This window comes from Mastomys coucha, unplaced genomic scaffold (assembly GCF_008632895.1).
Source record: "Mastomys coucha isolate ucsf_1 unplaced genomic scaffold, UCSF_Mcou_1 pScaffold22, whole genome shotgun sequence".
In the NCBI taxonomy this organism is placed as follows: domain Eukaryota; kingdom Metazoa; phylum Chordata; class Mammalia; order Rodentia; family Muridae; genus Mastomys; species Mastomys coucha.
Genome location: NW_022196905.1, coordinates 249,355,090 through 249,372,443, shown reverse-complemented (window position 1 = coordinate 249,372,443; position 17,354 = coordinate 249,355,090). Strand labels below are relative to the sequence as shown.

At 44.4% G+C, this 17,354-nt stretch overlaps 1 protein-coding gene across 1 annotated transcript in view; it reads left to right on the top strand.

Moving 5' to 3' along the window:
- The window catches only part of Glg1 (golgi glycoprotein 1), a 104,620-nt gene extending 88,201 nt beyond the window's left edge, over window positions 1-16,419 (top strand). The window contains exons 18-26 of the mRNA XM_031341453.1: window positions 559-651; window positions 3,774-3,911; window positions 5,432-5,555; window positions 6,605-6,747; window positions 7,136-7,237; window positions 8,080-8,187; window positions 9,200-9,320; window positions 10,026-10,132; window positions 11,959-16,419. Coding sequence (XP_031197313.1) covers window positions 559-651; window positions 3,774-3,911; window positions 5,432-5,555; window positions 6,605-6,747; window positions 7,136-7,237; window positions 8,080-8,187; window positions 9,200-9,320; window positions 10,026-10,132; window positions 11,959-12,126 — 1,104 coding nt within the window. The 3' untranslated portion in view covers window positions 12,127-16,419. The remainder of the gene's footprint in view (window positions 1-558; window positions 652-3,773; window positions 3,912-5,431; window positions 5,556-6,604; window positions 6,748-7,135; window positions 7,238-8,079; window positions 8,188-9,199; window positions 9,321-10,025; window positions 10,133-11,958) is intronic.
- The last annotated feature ends 935 nt before the right edge of the window (window positions 16,420-17,354 follow it).

Below are 17,354 nucleotides of genomic sequence, written 5' to 3'. Positions count from 1 at the left end.
TGTCAAGAACGGGAGGTCTTTCCTGTGCACTCAGCTGTCCTTGGCATCACTTTCATCCTCTGGCTGCAGAATGGCTGCCAAAAGCAATGGGCCTATCTACTTCACTTTTCATCTCCAGCAAGAAAGGAGAAAAAGGGCAATCTCCCTTTGCCTTGAAATAAAACTCTCTCCCTTAAATCAGTGTGTCAGCTTGGGAGCTGTGGTTGCTGCACAAGTGGCCCATCTGAAACAACTGAGGAGGGGCAGGGGAGGATAAGGGGACAACTTCATCTACCATTGTGAAGCCTCTGACAGAGTCGCAAAGTAATTTTTGCCATGTGACACTTAGTGTGCAGTCACCTATAGAAGCCATTAGTCAACAAACAAGTCTATAACAATTTGACATCTCCATGGGGCTAGAGAGATGGTTTAGTGGTCAAGAGCACTTACTACTCTCAAAAACTGACCCAAGGTCAGTTCTCAGCACCCAAAATAATGAAATTTTTAAAAAAAATATTGACATCTCCAGTTTAAAATCCTCTCATTTCTCATCTACATGGGGGGCTCCTTCTCATGTAGACAGAGGACATCCGTTTGGAACCAGATCTGTACGAAGCCTGCAAGAGTGACATCAAAAACTACTGTTCTACAGTGCAATATGGAAATGCTCAGGTACTGTCTCAAGTCAGGGCACCCTTGCAGCCCCCAGCTCCTTGCAGTTTCACTTTCATTGCCCCATTGGGTTGTCCCAGAGTTTTTTGCCCGGTTTCTCCCTTGCTACTCCCCTGCATGCACTCTGCCTGTCTGCCTAGTAAGCTCCTGGTGCTCTTGGGTGTTTCCTCCATACAGCTTCCCAGTCACTCCACATCCACATCCACCCAGTATTCTGCTGTACAGTTTTTTTTTTTTTAGGACCTCATGAATGCTGGGTTGCATTCTCCTACTGTGCTATATCCCTGCTTCTTTCTTCTCTTTTGTAATTACAACATATTGGTTGTTCAAAATAAAATGTTTTCTTTTTACTTTAATAGGTGCATGTGATATACCTTGATTGTATTGACTTCTTTATTCAGCTCTCTTACTGCCTTCCCATGATCTGTATGTTCTTTCCTGATAGCTCCTCACACAGAAATCTCTATGCATTTGATTTTTAGGACAAGGTATTGTGTTACCCAGCTAGCCACAAATTCCCAAGGTAGCTTAGGGTGAGTGGTCTTCAGCTGCCAGCCCACCTGGCTTAAACCACCTTACCCAGAACTGCAGGGGGATCCTTATTAGACATCAAGTGAAATCACCCATGAATTTTTTCAAATAAGAGAAGCAAATTCTAGAATCACCAGGGTTTGAACTTCAGGTTTTCATATATTTTTTTTAAAGCCTGCCTGTTCAGCTGTCTGTCAGGCCCGAGCTAGATTCTTTAGCCTCCGAGACGCCTCCTCCCTGCCTTCTGTCCATGCTTTGCCTTGGTGCAGAATCTGGGTTCTCTGTTTCTCTTTTTTTATAGTTAGTCTTTCTGTTGGGTTTGAGTTTCTGTTTGATGATGTGTAATCTTGTTCTCTGATGTGATGGGCACTTAGAACAGATTCTTCTTCTGAGTGCCATTCTTCCAGATACAGCTTTGCTTTCCCTTCTTGCCGGAATTCCTGTAGACAGGCGGTGCACCCAGATCTGTCCCTAGTGACTTTTTTCATTTTTGTCTTAATGGCTTCCAGTCTTGGTTACTTTGTGTTGCATTTGAAGTAATGGCTTAGCTTACTCAGGCAATTGCTCAAGGTTACCCAGCTTAATAATTATTCTTCAGTTTTTTCCTCTCCTTCCATCCCATAGCCTCCCCTTCCTCTCCTCCTAACCCCTCTCTAGCTTTTGCTTTTTAAGACAGGGTTTCTCTGTGTATCCCACGATGTCATGGTACTCAATGTTTAGACCAAGTTGGCCTTGAATTTACAGAGATCCATTCTTTTCTCTCTGCCTCCCAGGAACTGGGATTAAAGGCCTGTACCAATGTCGCAAGACAATTCTCTCATTCTTTTTTTTTTTTAAAATACTATTATTTATTATTATTTATGCAAGTACACTGCAGCTATCTTCAGACACACACCAGAAGAGTGTGTCAGATCCCATTATGTATGTGAGTACACTGTAACTGTACAGATGGTTATGAGTTCTTAAACCTCTGCTTGCTTCTTTTTATAACTGTGTAGTCTAGATTCTTGTTTATCATTTTCTTCTGTATTGCTTCTACTACATTACATGTGATTTTGCACTTTTCTTTTAGTGGTATATTTATTACCTTTTCCTCTCAGGTTTTAGTTCTTGGCTTATGTATCATTTCTTTTTTTTTCTTTTCTTTTTTTTTAAAGATTTATTTTTATTTATTTTATGTGTATGAGTACACTGTAGCTGTACAAATGACTGTGAGCCATCATGTGTGTGGCTGCTGGGAATTGAACTTAGGACCTCTGTCAGCCGGGCTCACTCCGGTGTAATTCACTGTAGCTGTCTTGCACCAGAAGAGGGCATCAGATCCCATTACAGGTGGTTGTGAGCCACCATGTGGTTGCTGAGATCCGAACTCAGGACCTTCGGAAGAGCAGTCAGTGCTCTTACCCGCTGAGCCATCTCGCCAGCCCTCTTTTTTTTTTTCTTAAAGATTTACTTATTTTATGTATGTGAGTACACTGTAACTGTACAGATGGTTATGAGCCTTCATTTGGTTGTTGGGAATTGAATTTTTAGAACCTCTGCTCGCTCCAGTCAACCCCACTCGCTCTGGTCAGCCCACTTGCTCTGGTCAACTTCACTTGCTGAGTCCCTGCTTGCTCTGGCCCAGAGATTTATTTATTATTATACATAAGTACTATAGCTATCTTCAGACACTCCAGAAGAGGGTGCCAGATCTCATTACGGGTGGTTGTGAGCCACCATGTAGTTGCTGGGATTTGAACTCTGGACCTTCGGAAGAGCAGTCGGTGCTCTTGCCCACTGAGCCATCTCACCAGCCCTTAATGTATCATTTCTTAAGGTGTCAGTGTTTCAACTAGTTGGTTTCTGGTTGTGCCTAAAATCCTTCAGAGAAGTGTTGTGACTTAATGCTGCAACCCTGGCTTGGTACAGCTTCCCATCTGCTTTCCTTGGTTACATGTCTTACCAAGCATTTAGTATAGTAAGGAGACTACTTCAATATACACTTAGCTTAAACTCCATCCCGTGACGCTCTTTATAGTGCCATACCACCTCTGCTGTCACAGCTCTTCATAGTTTGCCTTAAGATGGTATTTGCAATGGAGGATTGGCACACTTAGCATCTAACACTATTCTTTAAAAATATATGTTGAGTTTAATCAAATTTCTAGATTTTCTACCTGCTCTCTAGTCAGAGTAGACAAATGTGTGTTCCACAAGGAGTCCTTAAGGAGTCCTTAAGCTCAGGAAGGCAGAAGAAATCAGAAAGCCTAGATGGGTTCCCTTTTAGATTCCAGTACAGCCTTCTAATCACTCTGAATTTTTGTCATTTGATTCACTGTTGTCCCTAAGGTTATATAAACCCATGAGTCTAATTCTCCTTAATGAGAAAGTCCTTACTTCTATTGCCTAGAATTAGAAACAAAAAGTCCTGGGTTAGAAAAACAGTGCACTGCCATGCCCTGAGCTGAGTGTGTCAGTCAGAATAGATGACTTTCACCTGATACACTTCCTAACTCAACCATAACTCTTGTGTTACATGTAACTTAGTTACTGATGAACTGTGAATTTCTGATCTATTTCCTTACTCAGCTGTCACCCTTCTATTATAGATTATTGAATGTTTAAAAGAAAACAAGAAGCAGCTGAGTACCCGTTGCCACCAGAAAGTATTTAAGCTGCAGGAGACAGAGATGATGGACCCAGAACTAGACTATACTCTCATGCGAGTCTGCAAGCAGATGATTAAGGTAAAAGACTAAGGGCGCCCTATGTGGCAATAACAGTGTGACCCCTTTCTGTTGTGTCCTGTTAAACACAGCCAACATGGTGATACCCTCGGCTGTGGTCTGTCCAGTAACATTGTCTTCACCTGCCAGCTTGTGTATTCCTGAGCCCCAGGATCTCTGGGGTGGAATAGCTTAATTGTCCATTAGCCCTCTAAGCAACATGGATGCTGCTCATGTTGGAAAAAAATCATAGAACTGAGCTAACTAGCTTTGCTTTGGACAAAGCACAGTTAAATAGGTTACCAGGATAGGTGGGCTGAGAAAGCCACAATCCAGTGTTTTCTTCAGATCATATTCCACACTCTCAAGATGTTGCTTTCTGATCAAGATTTTTACATGTTACTTTATGTGTATGATTTTTTTCCTGCATGTATGAATGGATACCGTATATAAACCTGAGGCCCACTGAGACTAGAGAGGGCTTTGGGTTTTCTAGAATTACAGTTACAAGTAGTTTGTAAGCTGCCACGTGGGGGCAGTGAGCTAAACCCAGATCCTCTGTAAGCAAATGCCTTTATTCACTAGCCATCTTTAACCTGCAAAATGCATAAGTATTCTATATATTCATTTGCTTCAAATTAATCCACCAGTGACTGTTTATTGGCTTGGGTGTTTTAAGACAGAGTTTTTCTCTTTATGGCCTTGGCTGTCCTGGAACTTTTTCTGTAAACCAATTGGCTTCAAAGAGATCTGCCAGCCTCTGCCTCTTGAGTGCTGGGATTAAAGGCGTGTGTCACTACCACATGGCTTCCAGTGAATTTTCTTTATATGCCTATATATACAAAGAAATTAAAATTAAGGAAGTGCAAAGAAACATTAATAAAATTCCTCATTTCCTATAAATACCTGATTCTAACAATGACTGTCAATAGGAATTTAATGTTTGTTTATTTATTTGTATGTGTGTGCACACACATGCCAGAGAGGAGGAAAAACACAAATGCTAAAACAAACAAGGGAGACCTCATAGTGAGGGAAGGGTCCTAAGCAGAGTTTGAGTTGCCGTGACCAGACATGTAGATTGACAAGTAAAAGTGGAGTTCATTACCAGCCCCAAACTGAGCTCTGATTGAAGGAGAGCATCAAGTGTATAGGGCTAACCTCACGTTTGGATCACAGTCCCAACACTTAAGGTAAACCACATGCATCCTTACCCCACATTCCTGTCCAAATTGGTTAATAGTTTTTCCTAAGTACTACCACTATGGTTGGGTAGGTATGGCCTGAGGGCAGGCTGTCTGTTATATTCTTACTCACCACCCAGTGTTAGCAGAGAGAAATGTGAGAAATGCAGGAGGTAAAAAGTAAAGAGGGGCTCCGGGACTGGGCTCTGATTGATGCTTATCTGTCCCCTGCTTACATCCAGTGACACCTTTGACATGTGCTTTTGTGAGCTCCCTAGCAACTGAAAAAGCAATCACAGATAGATTTTGTTGCCAATTTAAGATAGCCATTTTCAAATAATTTTGTTTTCTTTGCAGCGGTTCTGTCCAGAAGCAGATTCTAAAACTATGTTGCAGTGTTTAAAACAAAATAAGAACAGTGAATTGATGGATCCCAAATGCAAACAGATGATAACCAAGCGTCAGATCACCCAGAACACAGGTACCATCTTGGCCCAGCTTTCCTGCTTCTGTTGAGCGCATCCTAAGAAGAACTGGCAGAACATGTTTTTATCTGAGCCATGTACTCTCCTCCTTTGTAGGCTTTCCAGAAAAACAGAATGAAGGTCTGTTTTCAAGTCACAAGGGGAAGTGACTTAAAAAACATAGAAAATAAATCAGCATTAGAGTCCCTGGGAAAGTAATTTTAGAGATTTACTCTAGAATTTCAAACTTCATGAGCCCAGTCAATCATTTTTTTCTGAGGTAAAATTTCAGCTCTTGTCTGGGAAACTTTGTACTTTAATGGACAGAAAGTGTTGGACATTTCTTTCAAAATTATCTATTATGGACAAGGTTTCTGCTGTCCAGATGATTTCGTTTGTTTTTAAATATGGGACCACAAATCCCTGCAGAACTGCTGCAGAAGTGAAGGGTTCCTGAGAACCAGGGAAATACTCTTGAGCTGAGTCACATTGCTGATTAGCAGTGTTGGTGGGAATAGGTGTGGGAGCACACACATTTAATCCCAGCATATGAAAGACTGAGGCAGGAGGATGGTGAAGTTCATGTCTCAGAACAGTGTGGCTAGCAGGCCTGTGGCCATGCCTTCCCCTCTGAGGGGATCTATTCCTCAAACTGCAGGAAGCCCATCCTTCCTTTCAGAACAGCAGCAGTCCTGCCATGCTACCTTAGCTGCTGCTAGCTAATAACAAATTGGTACTTATAGTTGTGACTGTTGACATAATATGCCCCCACAAGCCTCACCCCCACCCCTCTTTTGTTTTTCTGAGAAAAGGTTTCTCTGTAACTCTGGCTGTCTTGAAACTCACACTGTGGACCAGACTAGCTCAGACTCACAGATCCTATTTTCTCTTCCTCCGGAGTGCTGGGATTAAAGGCTTGCACCACCACCACCCTCTTTGCTAATATGCACCCCAGCTAATTGTACCCCAACTAGTCTGCCCTCTTTGAAAGATGAATTTCCAAAAATTTGTGAAAATTTACAGGTTTTATCATTTTATCATATACTGACATATTTTTACTCTATAGATTACCGCTTAAATCCCGTGCTAAGGAAGGCCTGTAAAGCTGACATTCCTAAATTCTGTCATGGTATCCTGACCAAGGCCAAGGATGATTCAGAGCTAGAAGGCCAAGTTATTTCATGCCTCAAGCTGAGATATGCTGACCAGGTATGCTGGCCAGGCTCTATAGAGCTGTATTGATGTACATTTTCTTTCCTTTTTTTTTTTTTAAAGATTCTATTTATTTATTTTATATGTATGATGAGTACACTGAAGCTGTCTTCAAACACACCAGAAGAGGGCATCAGATCCCATTACAAATGGTTGTGAGCCACCATGTGCTTGCTGGGAATGGAACTCAGGACCTCTGGAAGAGCAGTCAGTGCTCTTAACCTCTGAGCTATCTCTCCAGTCGCTGATGCACATTTTCTCCATGGACATCACTAGCACACTCCTGTTGTCGTTTTTATGCCTTCCCCAAGCTGGGGTGTGAGGGCTCGGATAAAAATCTGATGCTCTCAGGTGTGCTGAGTTGGTCTCCCTTTGTCATCTCTAGCGCCTATCTTCAGACTGTGAGGACCAGATCCGTATCATCATCCAGGAGTCTGCTCTAGATTATCGCCTGGACCCTCAGCTCCAGCTGCACTGCTCAGATGAGGTAGGCTATGTGTGCAAATGAGGGCTTCCCCAAAGAAGTGACAGGAGAAAGTTCTATACTGTACTTTTTTTCTAACACGGGGTTACTTACAGGCCTGCCTCGTAGGTAAGACTTCCAGGTTCTACCTATCACTGAACCAGACCTGGCATTAGCTTGTTAAACTACAGTACTACTGCTTCCGTGCTCTACTATTGAATAAGGATATTCTTGTATAATTTCTTTTACATGTACTGTGACCCTTCCTGATTATTTTGGATAGCCATTCATAACCCCTTAAGACATGCCAGAAAAATAAGAGTGCTCTCCTAATGCCTCTAAGTGCCTGTCCTTGGAAATTATTGGTCTATTCAGCTAGAAAAAGCCACCTGAGGAGCCCTGTCTAGATTGCTCTTAAAGCTATCTAAAGAAAATGGTTTACTCTCTTTTCTGAAGATCATGTTTGAGAAGTCCGTGGTTTCATGTCACATGTAACACATGTCAAGCTGACCTTCCTCCTGTCACAGAGGAAAATGTGACTCGTTTTCAGAATTGACAGTGGACTTTGAAAGGAGAACAGAACTTGGGCGTCTGGCATCAAGTGCAGGTGTGGAGAGGGGCACAGTCTACTAGGAAGCTGTTAAGCTGAACCTTGGGCACGTGTTTGGGAGAACCAACATTGTTATATTTAGAGGCCCAGGTTTCTAAAGAAAGTGGCATTGTCTCTCAGCTGTCCCTGAGAAAGCAGGCCCATTCAGAGTCAGCAACAGGCACCATGTTTTCAAGGCTGGTTGGACAGCATTGGTCTTCTCTGGAAGCCAGTTATTTCTCATTAAGATAGCCCTGTTTTCTTGTTTCCTGAGTAGATTGCCAATCTATGTGCTGAAGAAGCAGCAGCCCAGGAGCAAACAGGCCAAGTGGAGGAGTGCCTGAAAGTCAACCTGCTCAAGATCAAGACTGAGCTGTGTAAAAAGGTAGCCACACCTTCATTGTACCTCACCTGCCGCCTTTTCTCTTTTCCTTTTGATTCTCTTACATTATTTATTGGAAGAGAGACATAGAGTAATGGTCAAGGACCACATTATGGTTTGAAAAGAGATAACAGCATAGAATGCTGTGTAGGAAGGCTTATATTTTATATATAAATACTTTTTTGGTTTTTTTATGAGACAAGGGTTTCTCTGTGTATCCCTGGCTGACTTGGAATGCACTCTTTAGAACAGGCTGGCCTCAAACTCAGAGATTCACCTGCCTCAGCCTCCCAAGTGCTGGGACTAAAGACTTACGCCACCACAGCCAGCTTGAATTTGGTTTTCAGCCAGCTCCTATCTTTCTTCAAAATGTAGACTCAAACACATTTAACACAGCCTTTATAAAATGTACCCTTATTTGATTGAGTAGTTAAGTCTTTTTTAAAGTTATGTGTATGTGTTAATGTGCATGTGCATATGTGCACATAAGTCCCTGGTGCCCAAGGAAGCCAGAAGTATTGGATGTTGTAGGTGCTAGGAACCAAACTCAGGTCCTCTAGAAGAGCAGCAAGTGCTTTTAGTCACTGAGCCATGTCTCCAGCCTATTGATTGAAAAATAGAACTCAAAAGTTAAACTTACAGGCTGTATATTAAAATTCTCAATCTAATATTTTAGTTCCACATTGTTCAGGTTTTCAAAAGTAATAGAATAACTATTATATCAATAAAATACTAACATATACATACTTTAAAATAATGTGGCATGCCAGAGCGCCAAGAACCCTCCCTCATCATCCAGTCTGCATACTATCCTGGATTCCTCAGAGGTAGTTAGCAAATTAAATTAGATGCCAAAAGTCTACATTCTGTGCACATTGAGTCATATTACCACTCTCCTATCCCAGAATAGTTTCTCCTTCACCTTCACTCTTTGGCTTGTTTGTTTGCATGTTCTATAGACGATTGGATACATTTCTTCTACAAAGCTCTCTCCACAATGAACTTCCCTTTTCAGGAAGTGTTAAACATGTTGAAGGAAAGCAAAGCAGACATCTTTGTGGACCCAGTTCTTCACACAGCATGTGCCTTGGACATTAAACACCACTGTGCAGCCATCACCCCCGGCCGCGGGCGTCGTGAGTAATATTTGTTCAGTCTGTCCCTGTCTGAACTTTCTTGGCGGAACAAAAGCTACTTGGAGTTACCAGTTGCAGCTAACTTTGCTGTGGCTATTACCCAGTCATAGCACAGCATCTCCGTATGTCTGCTTGATGGTAAAGCTAGGCTTTGGTGGCCATGAGTTTGGGAACACTTGGGCAGGTTTGAACTGACCAAAGCCAGAGAATTCATGAAAAAATACATTTGAGTTATTTATTAGAGAATCAATAATTCAGGTATAGCTAGGCATAGTGGTGCACACCTTTAATTCCAGCACTTAGAGGCAGAGAGGGACAGATCTCTTTGAGTTCAAGGCTAGCCTGGTCTATATAGAGAATTCCTGGAAAGCCAGAGCTACATGGTGAGACTCTTTCTTCAAAAAGAAGTTCAATCACCATCATCCCCTCTTTCCCACACTGAGCATCCCTGGGGCCATAAAAGGCAGCGTCTCAGCATCCAGAAACCAGGGGACACACAGCCTGTTTGTCAGCCTGGGACACGCAACAAACATAGGAGTATTAAGAGACCTTGAGCAGCAGACACTGCTTACTACTGGGATCTTGGTAAAGGTTTTTAGAAAGAGTTTGGTTCTGTTAGTCCTAAAGTTCTCTTGGGAACTTCCTCCCAGATTTTACAGAATTATTTCTGTGCAGTTGCAAACTTCTTACTCATTGTGTCCACAGAGATGTCCTGCCTGATGGAGGCCTTGGAAGATAAGCGAGTGAGGTTGCAGCCAGAGTGCAAAAAGCGCCTGAATGACCGGATTGAAATGTGGAGTTACGCAGCCAAGGTAAAGAACAAGAGAGCTTCTGACACGTCAACCTCTTCTGCCAGTTTTATCTCTTTGGCATCTGTCATTGATGTTATCTTGGCTAGATTGACCAGTAGGTATATTCCAAAAATCAAGCCAGGTGTGGTGGTGTACAGACCAATCTCTGAGTTCCAGGTCTGCCAGGCCTATGTAGAGAGAGACTGTCTCAAACGAAAAATAAAATTAATGTTTCCAAATAATATTTCTGGGCTGTTTATGAACCTTGAAATACCATCTCCCTCACAGCAGACTAAGACTACAAAGCATTGTCTCAGATTCACAGACTCCAATAGTGAAAGGTTATCATTTATCATGACTGTCAGCCATCTCTTCACTCCTCTTCAAAGAAAGGAGACACGTGTGAAGCCCCAGGTTAGGTGGAACAGCAGACACTAAGTCATCTTTTCATGTTGTCATCTTCTCCTTTGAGTTCCTCAGGCTGTGGCTAAGTGACTCAGAGTCATTTACTGTTTGTTCTATGCTAGCAAATCTCATTAATCACACCCCTCCGTATGCTGCTCATATACATAGACATACATACATACGTACATATACACATATATGTACATACATACATATATATACACACACATTCACATATACACACGTGCGTGCGCGCGCACGCCTGTGTGTGTGTGTGTGTGTGTGTGTGTGTGTGTGTGTGTGTGTATCATGAACACAGAAGCCACTCAGGTCTCTCTTGACCATGCTTCCTGGGGTGATACACAAAAGAACAGTTTTGTGTGCACTTAGGAAACCTTCGATCCTGGTTCTACCATACAAGGTACTGCACTGACTCATTGGTGGAGGCAGTGTGAATTGAGAATATAAACATTTAAACTATAAATGTCCAAGATTGGTGTGTGGTAAAGCATACACTGTTATTCTAAGTGATGACTATACAATGTTTTTGATGTGGAAATACTTACAATGTGGTAGTTAATGAGTAAAGTCAAAATAAGAAACTTGATAGAGACCAACCAGAGCTGTGGTGCATGCCTGTAATCCCAGTGCTTGCAGGTTGAAGCAAGTGTATCACAAGTTTGAGGCAAGCCTGACTAACAATAAGAATGTCAAAATGACACTTTATATCCACAAGAGAAAAAAACAAAGAAAAACATAAAACATGGTCTCAGCTTTTCAGAGTCCTGTCCATAGCACCAGGAGCTGCTAGTCCGTCAACAGCACTTGAGAATGACATCTTGGTGTCTTACTCTATTTCAGTTTGTGCAGGAAAACCTGCAGTTTATGATCCAGAAAGCGTGTGATAACTGTGTTGATTTCCTTTCCCTCTCTCCATGAACTAAAAGATATGAATTAGGATGTACATGATGGCTGAGTGTATAAAAAACCTGACGACCAGAGGCTAATCCCTGGAGCTAGAGGCAGAGTAAACTGACTCCATAGCATGGTCCTCTGACCTACATATGTCATCATGGCATGTGTGTACCCACATACTCACATCTTACACACACAAGCACATGCACAGAACAAGAATAGCAGTAATAATTTAAAAAAAAAAAAAAAGGCCACGTATTATGCTGCCTGTCATTAATCCTAGCACTTGGGAGTCAGAAGCAGGTAGACCTCTGAGTTAAAGACCAGCCTGGGCTACATTCCAGGCAGCCAGAACTACATAAAGAGACTCCATCTCAAAAACCAAAATATTTTTTAAAGTTAAAAAGATTTCTAATTTAAAAAAAAAAAGATAATTGAACTAGGAACCCAAGGGACAAGTTAGACATAGCCCTACCACCTATCCAGCTTACTCTCAGAGGGTCATATTGCTTGCTATCTCCTTTCAGGTGGCCCCAGCAGATGGCTTCTCTGATCTTGCCATGCAAGTGATGACATCCCCCTCAAAGAACTACATCCTGTCTGTGATCAGTGGGAGCATCTGCATATTGTTCCTGATTGGCCTGATGTGTGGACGGATCACTAAGAGAGTGACACGAGAGCTGAAGGACAGGTAGAGCCACCTGACCACCAAGGGAGCCACCTGCCCAGGCCCGCGTGTACAGCCGTCCTGTATAGTGTACCCTCTCACTTCGCCCTCTAACGGTGGCACCGACACCCACAGTAGAGCAGCATCAGGTGCCCACTGCATCTTCCCATCCAGACTTGGCCATGTCCTCGGTGTCCTCCTCCTCCCAGCTGCCCTTGCAGCGTCGGCAGCTGGCTGCTTTGGTGGTAGCTTTTGTTGGCGAAGGTTTACCTGCCTGTAGACAATTCTGTCATACCAACAGAACTGATGGTACTTCCAGAACCGACTCACCTGACCTGCAACTCAATTTTTTTTAAAACAAAAAAACAAAAGACAAAAAAAATTTTAAAAAGGAAAAAGTGTATATAGTAGAACATCTCCTTCAGTCTTGACTTGAGCAGTAGGATTATTTTCCTGTAAATGCACCAGGTGTCAGCAGGACTTGGAGGAGAGATGCATATCCGGTGCCTGACCATTGAAATGTCTGTTTCCTCTCCTGGAAGCAGCTTTGGGCCACATCAAGGCAGGGACTTAAGCAAGTAGTGGGGACACTAAGCAGCCTGCTTCAGGGCCTGTTTGCTTCTACTGCAGTGTGATGCCTTCTGCCCTCTACCCCAGACGAGCCATTGCTACTCACTGTCCTATAGCAACAGGCATTTTAGTGCAGACGTGAGCCTCCCTGGGGCAATGGCAAGTGGACTAGGGAAGGAGCAAAGTCTGAAGCAGGCCGGAGTGCACAGCCAGCAGGGGCCCAGGTATCAGCTGCCTCATCTTTATGAACCCTGCTAAGTATGGGGTTCCCTGGAAGTTCTCTACCTCCACAGGAAGTAGTTACTAAGTTGAGGTGTGGGGCTTCTAAGATGAGGGTGGGGGTGGCAGGGCAGGAAGAAACAGGTGTAGGACTCGCTTCACTTAGTTTTCTGAGCAACGGTATAGGCCAGAAGTGATAGCTTCAGAAGATTTAGCGTGGTCTCGGGTGTGTGACTGGCATTGAAGCCCGACTTTCTGTGCCTGCCAGACAGACTTCCCTGACAAGCTCCTTTGTGCCTCTAAATGAAAAGATGTGGAAAGTGATTGCATTAAAAGATGGAGGATTTTCTTCATTCTTTTCCCCCCCTTTCCGTTCATTTGCTGCGTGTACCCACTCCAGTAGGCACTGGCTCAATGTTACATTTTGCTGATTTGACAGCCTTCCATAATCTGAGCTTTACAGGAGCAGGATCCCCAGCCATCTGCCCTTACTCCTGCAGTGTGAAGATGACAGGGCTGGAGCATAGGAGGGAGGAGCCCAGGCACTGCAGTTCCCCCTTGGCGAGTTGGGCCGTGGTGTCCACAGTGGCTGTACAGAGGGTGGCATGTACAGTAGGAGATATATTTATATAATATATATTTTATTAACCTGTTAGATGTCCACAGAGTATTATAAATCATGTGCCTAAAACTGTCCACTCAGACCCAGGCCCTCTGCGGTGCCCTCCCTGCTCCTGCCTCCCATGTGCACCTACAGATGCTGCTGCACCAGAGCAGTGTGTCTTCCTGAGATGTGTTCTGTGCAGGCTGTGTCAGTTGCTCCAAATCACTCCGTGTCTGACCTGACTGACATTCATTTGAATACTGTGGTTTTCTTTTCTGCTGCCTTTTCTGGTGGCAGTGAGTTCCAGGGCGAGCTGTATATCCCCTCCATAGGGAATAGAAGTCACCAGGGGACTGCTTGCTCAGCTGCCTAGGCCCTACATACTGCTTTTAGTCTTCCTGATTCTCAGCGGCTGTCCTAGGATTCTTGAGTTTGATGAGACTTAAAACCCCTGCTCTGTAAGCATCCCTCTCCACTGCTAACTGGCTGAGCCAATCCAAAGGCCCTTCCCTCCCCCATGAGTGTCTGTGTCACATTGATGCTCACCATTAGACTTGGGTAGAATCATAGCTCTGGTCTCTGTAGCCTCCTGTCTGATATGTGCTCAGCACTCTTATGATACATGTCTTAGCACTTCTGTCTCTGCACTGAGGAATCCACCAGAAGATTTGGAGGTTTGGTGAGTTTGATTCTTAAAATATTTGCCATTAGAAATGGTCAGGATAGAAAAACTAGCTACTAGTGTCTTGAATTGCTTAGTACAAGGAAGTGACCATGTTCCTTGGAGTAGTTCTTATGACTTGATGGTCCTAGGCCTGGTTTTAAGCAGGTTTTTCTAGGGGGCCCAGTGCTATCTGTTCTGTAGCTCATTGGGCTTAGTGGAGTGGGCGCTGTGCCCTCATATGTCAATCATGGGTATAAATTAGATAGGTGTGAACTAGTCAAGAACCCTGACCTGCAGTGCGAGCCAAAGTCTGAGCCTTTCCCTTCACTGTCCTGCCTTCATTGCCTAAGAGTAGAAGGTTAGGAGGGTGTAGGCCAAGGCTTCAGGCACTGCTAAGTCACTGGTCTAGCTTTGCCAGCTCATACCAGTGTCTTGGGGACCATTGGTGGTACACTTCCCTTTCCTATTTCAAAAATCTGGGGCCTGGGCCAGGGCCAAGGCCTCTGGACTAGGAGGTCAGAAATCTGGTAGTGAGCCAAGAACCAGACAAACTAAACTTATTTTCTGATGGGGCTTCTCCCAGTGAAGGGACTCTAGGAGCAAGACACTTCTTTTACCCAGTCCCTGGACTTGACTGTTGCTACTGGTGTCGGGGGTATCTTAGCAATCTGACCCTGGGAAAGCCTTAACCCTCTGCATTCCCAGAGAACTTCTGGCCACCATTTCCAGTCCTGGTTCTGTGGATCAAGCCCACTTGCTGAGCCATGTATCCTTAGTAGGTAAGAGTACTCCAGAGCCACTGATGAAGTGGCATTTAGTGATCAGGTGATAACAGAGTTCAGTACAGGTACCATTGCTGCCCCCTCCTGTTCTTAGATAGGAGCATGCAGTCCACTATCCCAGATGACTTGGCAGAAAGTTACTATCCAACTTTCTATGTCTTCCTGTTTCCTGAAATCAACTGATGGAAGATAGCCCTGGTTATCAGACACTAGGACTAGGGTGGAGTTGTGTGATTAGTGCCCTCAGCCTTCCTAGAGAGCATTCACTCTTGTGTATCAGTGTGACTTCCAGAACCCCCAGCCTCCCTTAGAGGCTATGGTACCGTTTCTGGACTTTCTGGAAAGAAACCTCCCTTCCATTCTTTCTTCTCTGCCCCAAAACAAAACAAGCTTTTTTCCACTTGGCCCTGGTTCAGTATCTCAGTAGTCAACCTGCCCAGGCTGGCAACCTGCAGCCTAACGCAGAGCCAGAGAACCAAAAGAAGGTGGTGGCTTTTTGAATTACATGCTTCTTAGAAGTTTGTGTTTCATCTTGTGAGTTTGAAAACTCACACAGCTCAGAATGCCCTCTTGAGTTTTTGCTCTTTGGGCACACTTAGTAGTTCTGAAGAGTATGACCTTCAGGGTCCAGATCTCCTGACCCATCTCTGTTCCACTTGGCTTCGGTTCCCAAGGGGCTGTACCTGGACTCCCCTTCCCTCCAGGTAGCTTTGGTTTACCATCTGTCCAGCTACACTTCTGCCTGGCCTCTCCACTAAGGAGGGCCAGGATCACCTGTTTATGGTAACTTAGTCTAAAGCCAAATTTCACTTCTTGCTACCCAGACCTCAGACAACAGTAAGTTGTAAGCAACCAAGATTAAATCTCAGGGTGATACACTCCCCTGAGCAGACAGTGAGACTGCTGTGGGGGCTTAGGGGCTGCTTGTCACCCAGAACACAAAAGTACAGTTGTCTGTCAGGATCCTGTGGTAGCAGGATCCTGACAGGGGTCTCCTCTGACATCTTTACCGTCCACCTGGGCCCTGAGCACCAGGCAATGGAGATCTTCCTCGTGTCTCTATGTCGCAGGTTCACCTTTCCCAACCCACACTAACATGAGAACCTCAGAGCATGAGGTCCTTTGCTGGAACAGGTCCCAGATCACTTGGCAGCACAGTGGTAGCAGAGCAAGGGCTTCCTGACAGCTCCTCCAGCAAGCAGGTCAGTTGTGGCGGAAGGCAGAACGCACAGCATGCTGTGCAGGATCTTGGGCCTCTAACCTGTTATTGCTTTTCGTTTTTGTTTTTTGAAAGAAAAGTACAATTAACAAACCTCTTTTGTAAATGAATTTCCTTTCTATGTATAAATTCCCTGCAGTTCCTTGTTTTTACATGTTCATGCTGTGTAATTTTGAGATGTTACTGAGATTCTGAACATAATGTGCATTTTTTTTCTGTACAGATGAAATGGGAGAATTTAATAAAGAGTTTGCAGGTTTGTACTTGTTGAATATTCTCTGTAATAAGCAGGAGGAATCTCTTACCCTTGCAGGTTTATAGAGGTGTGAGCCAACTTCTACACGCAGGCCTTGCCAATGGGGTCCTCAGATCCTGGCTTGTTGGGGCCCAGCAAGTGAGACTGCAGGATTTGGAAGGGGAACCTGCATCCTCTTTACAGGGAGCTGTGGCAAGTTTGGAGGTGCATAGTGGGTTTCATGAGTGGGGCTACTTTTCCTGAACTCATTCTTCCCATGTATGTAAGGCTCTGTCCTGGAGAGGGCACAGGCGTACCACCTCTTCTGGGTATCCCACACATGGCTAGCTTGGCCCTACAGTGGTGCCCTGCTCAGCCTTTGCCATTAACTTCATCAAGCCCCTCTCTTCACTGCCTTAGCCAGCAATGGTCCCTGCATGCCCTTCCTGGGTCCTTACCTATGACCCTCCGGTTCTCCTCAGCGCATCTAGGTATTCAATGTTAACAGCCTAAGTTCCCTCTGGTAGCAAGGAACTCTTGAAGCAATGGTGTCTGTGTCACTTGATGGTTGTGTGGTGAGGAAAGACGAAGCCATAGCTAGGCCCAGAGCCTCTCCTCGGACCTGCTCCTCTTCAGGTCGGCAGCTGTCACTGGGGACGAGGGGCTGAGGAAAGGCTGAGACTTGAGGGCCTGTGTGTCTTCACTTCAGGAACTCCCTTGCCCAGAACCTTGTCAGCATCAGCCCTGTGTGTGAGGATTCTGCTCTCCGTAAGTTTGTGAGGGGGTCTCAGTAAGGTTGTGGCTGCTTATCTGGGTATATAGCGTAAGGAAGTTGTAGTTGAGTGCCCAGCCCTGCTCTGCCTTACAGAGGATACTAGAGCCCCAAACAAAGGCTGTCTGGCCCTGTCGGGAACACAATGCCCAGGACCCACCCTCGAGCTCTGTGGATAGGGATTTCTCAGG